Below are 8,795 nucleotides of genomic sequence, written 5' to 3'. Positions count from 1 at the left end.
TTTCCTTTTTTGGACAAAATTACCAGTTTGGTAGATGAAGGGATTGCTGTGGATTTAGCACATCTTGATTTCAGTAAGGCCTTTGAAAAGGTCTCCCATGATATTCTTGCAAACGAGCTAGTAAAATGTAGGCTAGACAATGCAACTGTTAGGTGAATTTGTAACTGGTTGACCAGCTGCACCCAAATGGTGCTCACCAATGCCTCCCCTTCATCTTGGAGAGAAGTGACCAGTGGGGTCCCACAGGGGTCTGTCCTGGGCCCAGTACTATTCAACATCTTTATCAATGACTTGGATGACAGAATTGGAGGCATACTTATCAATTCTGCAAATGACACCAAATTAGGAGGAGTACCTGATACCCCAGAGGAGAGGATCAAAATTCAAAATGACCTTACTGTTACTATCTATATGCATACTATGCGACACACATATATCCGAGTCTCCATCCATAGTTCTCAACATTTTGTTTCCAAGATATTTTGGGATTCTATTCCAAGAATCCCTGAATCCCATAGTGGCCAGGGCTTCTGGGAGCTCCTTGTTGTGCCACGGAAAGGCCAGATCAGGGCCATGGCATATAGCTGAAGACCAACACAGTGTGGTCCCTGGTGTGGGCAATCATTTCACCAGCACACACACAGACTTGTTGCTTTCACAGTGTGTGTGGAAATAACCAGCCATTGTGCAATGGATGAACTCAAGGTCACAGAGCTAACTGCACTATTGGTTGTAAGAGTGTGGGATCCAGTGTAAATTTCCCGTACATGTTTACGTTGCATATATAATCTTAGTCCTCAGTATCTGTACAACATATCCAAAGGTTGGGAACTACTGCTATACATTATTCCTTATGCCAGGGGATGTAGCTATGAAGGGTGCACAAAATGATGGAACAACCCCCAAATAATAACATTGCCTCCCACCATTGCAGTGACTTAAAATGTCAACTGAGCATTTAGAGATACATAAGTGGCAGGCAACGTTGGCAAAGGACCGTAAATATAGCAAACGTCAGAGTTCTGGGTGTGAACAATTTTTCACTGTTTCGGTCTCTGCAATGCTAGAAATGCTTGGGACTGAAGGGAAATTTAATTTGGAGGCAGAGTTTGTATAGTGGGACAGGGTCAATGTCCTCATTTCTTTCCCTCCCCAGCAATAGTTATATCCCTGAGGAAGATGTATCCATGAAAACTAAGACTGTAATAGTTAGTCTTAATGGGCCCGAACAGAAAGGCCAACATAAAGCTGCTTCGGGTCACTTTGAAAACATGCTGTTTAAATGATGCATGTGTCCTAGTGGCTGGAAGCTGCACCAAAGCCATGCTCCAGTCCTTAGGTTGTCATCCCCACTTCTACTTAAAGCAGTGGACTGAATGGGTTTAAGTTTTTGAAGTGTGTCTCTGTTGACACACAGCAGTAACATTTGAAGTGCAGGCCCATCCCAAAGATTGTCCAAACATGCAGATTAATCTATATTTTGGAGAAATATAGTTTATAATTTCCACCAAGAACGAGTCTTCTATAAACCTAATGGATCTTGCTCACTCAAGGCCAGGCCAGGCCAAAATGCAGAGGGATTCAAAAAGAATGGTGCAAAAGTAAAGCCGTTCTTATTCCGTTTTGCACCATTTATTTTGAATCACCCCATCCAAGGGCCTTTGCCAACATTACGTCAGAATAGGTGTTGCTGCAGTTGGCAAACATATTGGGCATGAGGCTTCTTTTGTCAAGAGAAGTGTTCTTCTCTGGTGGGACTGGTCCGGTGAGCTCAGCGTTTGCCCCAAGCAAAGGAAGGGCAAGCATCAACATATGCCAAAGAGAGCAGGGTTGCATAGATGTAGAATTATCTAGAATTGGTGTCCTGTTTTTGCTTTATTTCAAGGGCAGGGCCCATTTTGTCCTCCAGATGTTGTTGTCCTGCAGCTCTCTCATCAGGTTTAACCAGCAAGGCCGACGATGAGGGATGATGGGAGTTGCAGTTCAACATCTAGGAAGCCACACACACTCTATGTCTAGACAAAACCATCTTTCAAGATCTTTTCCAACTTTACAGTTCTACAATTCTGGGGAAGAGAGTCAGGTTAGGATCTGACCTGGGAATATTAAAGAGATGTGTTAGTAAAAAGTGAGTTCAACTTCCCCCAACAAACTTTCAAAGGGTAAGGGAATTTTCCTCCTTTCCCTGGTAGAGTTGATAGACCTGTTTGTTTTTTTCCAGAGCAAAAGGGGTTTATCAGACAAGGGAAACTGGAAGTATAATCCAATGGCAATCCGAATGCAGTCATGGGGTTTCATGTTATTGCGTGATAGACAACCACACACAATTTCGGGCAATGGAAAGTCAGTCTGAACACAATCGTGGGGTTTCACGTTATTGTGTGAGAGGTGATCACACGCAATTTTGGGCAACGGCAAGCTATTTTTGGGCAATGGGAAGTCAGTTTGAACGCAATTCGAATTCATGTAAATTTGCTGAACCAGGTCTGAGACCTTTCCTGTCTTTTCAAGTAAAACACAACTATGGCTGCATCCGCACTGCAGAAACAATCCAGCTTGATGCTACTTTAACTGCTGTGGCAGTTTGTGGTACCCCAGAGCAGAGCCACTACATTTCCCAGAATTCCACAGCCCTAAACCCCGGTGGTTAAGCAGATTATTTCTGCAATGTGGACGAAGCCTCCACCTGTTTCTGCCAAAATGTAGATGTTGGAAGAGCAGTGGGGTCACAAACACCCCTTTTAGGGTCTCGCCTGATGCGCTCCGCACCCCTCCAGGGATGCCACCGGTGCTACCAATTTCTTTGTTAGTCTCAATAACAACAACAACAACAACAACAATGTATATGTCTTGATGTGCCACTCATTGGTGAAAAGGGCATTATAAATAAATGTTGTTGTTGTTGTTGTTATTATTATTATTATTATTATTATTATTACTGCAGACATAGTCCAGTGCGAGACTGCTTTAACTAGGGAATAATAACAACAAAAACAACAACAGCAATGTTTATATATAATGCCCTTTCCGCCAAAGAGCGGCATGTCAGAATATAGACATCATCATCATCATTAATATCATTATCATTGTTGTTGTTGTTATTCCCTAGCACTGAGCCAGCAATCTCACAATGGGCTATTTCTACAGTAATAGTAATAGCAATAATAATAATGATGTTTCTTTATAATGCCCTTTGCACCAAAGATTGGCATGTGTCAATCATATGCATCATCATAATATTATTATTGCATTCTGGAAGCAGCCTGAAGAAGCGCGAAGGCTCTGGGGCTTCTAGCGCGTTCTAGGGGCGGGGCCTGTGGCGGGGGCGTGGCCTGGGTCTGCGGTGGGTATAAAAGGGCTGCAGCGGAGCCCAGCGGAGCATTCGAGGAGCATCGGCGCTCGGAGCAGGAGAACCATGGACATCGCCATCAGCCACCCTTGGCTCCGCCGGCCCCTGGGCTTCCCCTCCTCCTTCTTCCCATCCTCGCTCTTCCCTCCTCGGCTCTTCGACCAGCGCTTCGGCGAAGGGCTCCTGGAGAGCGACCTCTTCCCGGCCACCCTCTCGCCCTACTACATGCGGACGACGCCCGCCTTACAGGTCCCCGAGACTGGGCTCTCCGAGGTAAGCCTCTGAGCATGGGCAGAGGGCTCTTGCCTTTGCTTTCGCCTGGGAGAAGGAGGGAGGCTAGTTTTGGAGAGACAGAGAGATGGGTTTTCGTTTCACAAAGTGGCCCAAGTTTTCTTTTCTCTCTTCTTCGCCCCAAAGCAGGCAAGAAGGAAGGAAGGAAGGAAGGAAGGAAGGAAGGAAGGAAGGAAAGGCTTCAGCCCTGAGACTATGGAGAGATTGGGCACCTCAGGAGTAATGCTAGGCAACACTGTTCTGATAGATTAGGCAGGCAGGCAGGCATATAGATAAGTAGTTAGGCAGGATAGATAGATAGATAAGTAGGCAGGCAGGCAGATAAGTGGGTAGACAGGTAGGACAGACAGGTAGACAGACAGATAGATACGTAGGTAGGCAGATTAGATAGATTAGACAGATAAGTAGGTAGGCAGGCAGACAGATAGATGAGTAGGTAGGTAGACAGACAGGCAGATAGCATAGATCGGTAGATGAGTAGGTAGGCAGACTAGATATATAGATTAGATAGGTAAGTAGGTAGGCAGGCAGATAAGATAGGAAGTCAGGTAAGTAGATAGGTAGATGGGTAGGTAGGTAGATAAGATAGATAAGTAAGTAGGCAGATAGGATAGGAAGGCAGGTAGGTAGATAGATAGGATAGATAGACAGGTAGGATAGGAAGGTAGGTAAGTAGGTAGATAGATAGGGTAGGTAGGTGAGCAGATAGGATGGGTAGGCAGGTAGGTTGGTATATTAGATACATGATAGATTGGATAGATGTACTGTATTCTGTATGTGTGCGCAATTTAAGAAGTGTGCTCCTGTTGTGCTCCATCCTGGCCCTGGGGAGTTGGAATCCATAAATCCAAGGCAGCTGCTGACTGCAGTCCAAGAGGAGGGCGCTCCTGGGGTCCTGCCAGTCCTGCATGCCAGTCTTCCCTTCCCTTCCCTGCAGAGGAAGGCATCCCAGCTGGCATTGTTTTCCCCAGGGCCAGGAGGGAGAATCTGACCATAATAGGCAGCGCAGCACCTTCAGGAGAAAGGGCCACCCAGTCCAGCCCCATTCTGCCATGCAGGAACTCACAGTCCAAGCACTCGGGACAGAAGGCCATCCAGCCTCTGCTTAAAGACCTCCAAAAGAGACTCTGCCACTCTCCGAGGAAGGAGTGTGTTCCATTGGACTGTCACAGTAAAACTAAGCCAACAGGTGTAAAGAGAAATGCAAGCAAAAATATCCCAAATATAGGAGTTATAAGAGTTCATCCACATGACAGAAATAATCTGGTTCGACACCTAGTGCCATGGCTCAAGGCTATGGCATTTTGGGAATTGTCATTCATTGTGGTCCCAGAGCGGAGCCACAACAAACTCCAGTTCCAGAATGCCATAGACTTGAGGCATGGTCACTAAAGCAGTGTCAAACTGGGTTATTTCTCCAGTGTGAATGCAGCCACAGTAAATAAGTGTCAGATTAAATAAGATTAGCGGAATAAGGGGCTCTGCTGTTTGGTTTAAGGGCTGACAGCCGAAATCCTTTAGCTAGCACTCCACCTGATCAAGAGACCTAGATCCCTGGTTGGGTTGCCCCTTGATTCCCTGTGCCTTAGTTCTTGCATTGGCTTTCTCCATTGTGCTTCGTCACACATCTTGGCAAGGAGGTCTCAGATTGTTCTAAGCACTCTGCGTCTAAACATAGAGTGAGGCAATTTATAGCTGGAAATCAGCATATTTCCACACCAAAATGCAAAGAGAGACCCCCAGGAGCTTTAGAAAAGTTGCTCTTTTGGACATCATCTCCTTTTTTATTATAAAGATTCATACATTGGGAAATTTAGTATGCCAGGAATATGTGTGCTTTGAACTGCTTTTGCACACATCCTATTCCGTTTTGCTTAATTTGACCTGCATTATAGAGAAGAATATGCAAAGTACAAAGCTTCAGGAAGTTATCTTTTTGACTAATGTTCCCAGAATTCCTAGCCATTTCTAGATAAAAGAGATCACTCGGCTGAGCAGAAAGTCTAGGATTTGGAAGTGTTAGCTTATATTGCTCTCTTTGATAAGAGAGTTTGGAAACATAACAGTGGGCTATGACTCAACCAGGCTTTCCCAAACTTGGGGTCTTCTGGTGTTTATGGATGACAATGCCCATCATGTCCAACCATTATTTCTGTTGGTTGTCCATGATGGGGCTAACAGTCCAACATCTGGGAATCCAACACTAGGAAGGTTGCTTGGAAACAGTGGTTCCTGGCTGTGCAACTCCTATATCCTTTGACCATTGGCTATGCTGGGCTTCATGTGTTAGAAGGCTTATGAATGTGGAAGTATTGCCACTTATGGCATAAATCCAAAAGATGGTCCCTTCATAGAGTTAGAGCTACCTATGGCAGATAGTGAATAGTTTCCCAGAGCCACCCCAAGCCTAACTTAGGATGCTGATGGGCGCAGACTAAAAAGGTGGGAGAATAAGGTGATGTTGGTTTGTCCTTTACACTGTGTCTGTGCGATAAGGTGTAGCCAAATTGTATACGTCTTTTTAAGTTATGATCTGTTTTCTCCTCCCCAGGTGAAAATGGACAAAGACAAGTTCTCTGTGTTGTTGGATGTGAAGCACTTCTCCCCGGAGGAGTTGAACGTGAAGGTGGTGGGTGACTACATTGAGGTCCATGCCAAGCACGAGGAGCGTCCGGTATGTAGCTTTAAAAGCTCACACAGTGAAACTGCCATCCCTAACTAGAAGCAAATCTTAGGGAATTGGGGCTCTCCTCTGCCCTGCAAACATGCATATGACTTGCCCAATAAGACCTCTTTGCATTTGTTTTTATTTTTGGATGCTTAGGCTATAAATGTTTTTTGGGTTCTGATAGTCATTAAGCAGGGTCATAATTTGTAGCCATTGGCCATGTAATCGAGTTGATGGGAGTTGTAGTCCAGCATCATCTGCTCTGTAGTGTATGTTGGATCCAAACTTAATGTTGAAGTCAGAAGTTGGCAGTGAGCTAGAAAAGAGGCATGTACAATGTGTTCCTGACAACTCTCTCAACAACCAGTGAGTCATGGAACACCAGCACTCAAATGTCATCTCATTTTTAAAAAAGATCCTAGGGTATATATTGAGGGTCGACTCAGCTGAGGTATCAGTGCAATCTGAACAGTAAAGGGAGAGTTATTTCATTGAGATATCCTGTGAATCTTCCCAATTGCTAATATAATTTAAATGTTGGTAGGTGTGTATTGCATACATGCACACATGCTGCCTTTCCCCTTCAAAAATGTTTTCAAAGTGACTACAAGCAACAGGTACAAAGGTTTCCTTTCTCCATCAGACCTGAGGGAGCTGGTGAATTGGTTGTAGTTCCCAATCTTGGAATTCTAGCAAATGTTCTTTTTATTGTGCCAGACTTTTTCTCTTGTCTTTGGCCCTTAATTCCACAGTTGGAAAGTTCTGAACTAGAGCTACCATAATGCCTTGCCATTGGCCATGCTGTGTGGGGTTGATAGGAGTTGTAGTCTAAGACACCTGGCAGGACCAAGGTTCCCCATCCCTGGTGTGTTGGAATATATCTCCCACTGGCCATGATGGCTGGGACATTCTGGGATTTATGGTCCAAAAAGTAACATTTCCAAATCCTGCAAATGATTTAAACTTAGAGCAAGGCGCTCAAAAGCCTGGAGTATTCAAGCATGTTCTGAAAGGCACTGAATCTTCTCTTCTCTCTGAAGAGCAAGTACTGAAATGTGACCTTAGAAACGGCTGCAGCTAATCTGCCTGGAAGGAAACTAGGTGCTCAACACCCCCATTACTGAGTTAATAATAGGCATCCTCTTATTGAAATGGTATCTGTGGACTTTGGAGGCTGAACCTCCCGAATATATAGTGACTCATCTTGTATTTGTTTTCTTTCTCTTTCTACTCCTTCAGGATGAACATGGATACATCTCACGGGAGTTTCACCGCCGCTACATGATCCCCAAAGGGGTTGATCCGGCAGCAATCACCTCAGCCCTCTCTCCAGACGGAGTGCTGTCCATCACGGCACCCACCGCCCAAGCTGCCATCACTCAGGAACGGAGCATTCCCATCACCCGCCAGGAGAAGCCTGCCGTCACTGGAAAGTAATAGCTGTCATTTGCTGCCAGAAGCCAGTGTCTCAGGCCTATACTCCCCTCGATTGTAGCTGCAAGGGCTATTCATTCGGAGCTTTGAAAGAAGTGACATTTCTGCTTCCCCCAAACTTCCTTCTGGGGGTGATCTGACAACAGAGACACTCTCACCTTTAGGGTGGTGATCTTCTAAGTACAGTTTTCCTACACTTGTGTGGGATCTTCTAGGAATAAATATCAGGTCTTTCCCCCCTTCTGGCTTACAAGTACCTTGCTGTTGCAGGCTTGCTCTGTACTACTGTCCATGCTGAACTCACTCACTTTGTATGAATTCCGATATTGCTTAATTACATGTACATGCATTAAAAAAAGTTATTTGGGATATACTTGCTAATAAAATTGAAGTTACAATCTTTGTAAGTGTATGTGATATAAAAATATGTGTTCATATCTCCGGTGCGATTAAGCCAATGTCCATACAGGAGGAAGGTGAATTTTTAGTTTTATTTAGCTGCGTTGAATAGGTATCAGTGATCTCCTAACCTGAAAGAAAAACAGATATTCATGCGTATATAGTTTTCAATGCATGATGGCGGTTGCCAAAGCAAGGGAGTACACACAGGGAAAAACAATAATCATTATAAACGAACAGTAGACATAGAACTGCCAGAGACTGATCCTGCCTTGGATGTAAACACTTCTGATGGGATAGCCAGGCTGAGATATTAAACATTATTTATATGTGGCAGGCTTGTCCTGACACGTGTTATAAACTTCAGAAAATGGATGGAGCTGCTGCCATGTCAGTGTTGATACTGCCTACAGGGTTTACACTAACAAGAAGTGTGTACTTTTTGGTAGAAAGGTGATTTAAAGGCTCTTGATGTGAATAAGGCACCCAGAATTCAGGCACTCAGCAAATGTGGGAAGCTTCTAGGATGTACAAGGCACCAGCCAGAACTAGGTGCCACTTCATCAACCATGTTTCTATTGGACCTCACAGTTTAAACCCCATCACCCACTTAATAGCCTTCCATTTCTCTACTCTTCCATCAAGATAATATTA

The 8,795-nt window shown here is 44.5% G+C and overlaps 1 protein-coding gene across 1 annotated transcript; it reads left to right on the top strand.

Annotated features, from left to right (window-relative positions):
• Positions 1–3,392: 3,392 nt before the first annotated feature.
• Positions 3,393–8,144, top strand: LOC149304905 (alpha-crystallin B chain-like). Its single transcript, XM_089478605.1, has 3 exons — positions 3,393–3,622; positions 6,192–6,314; positions 7,548–8,144. The coding sequence occupies exons 1-3, from the start codon at positions 3,416–3,418 to the stop codon at positions 7,743–7,745; spliced, it is 528 nt and encodes a 175-aa protein (XP_089334731.1). The 5' UTR covers positions 3,393–3,415; the 3' UTR covers positions 7,746–8,144.
• Positions 8,145–8,795: the final 651 nt, after the last annotated feature.

Source organism: Sceloporus occidentalis, unplaced genomic scaffold, assembly GCF_023333645.1.
Source record: "Sceloporus occidentalis isolate IW3139 unplaced genomic scaffold, rSceOcc1.0.p SCAF_13, whole genome shotgun sequence".
NCBI classification, from domain to species: domain Eukaryota; kingdom Metazoa; phylum Chordata; class Lepidosauria; order Squamata; family Phrynosomatidae; genus Sceloporus; species Sceloporus occidentalis.
The sequence above is the reverse complement of the archived record's forward strand: the minus strand, read 5'-3'. Positions and strand labels throughout refer to the sequence as shown.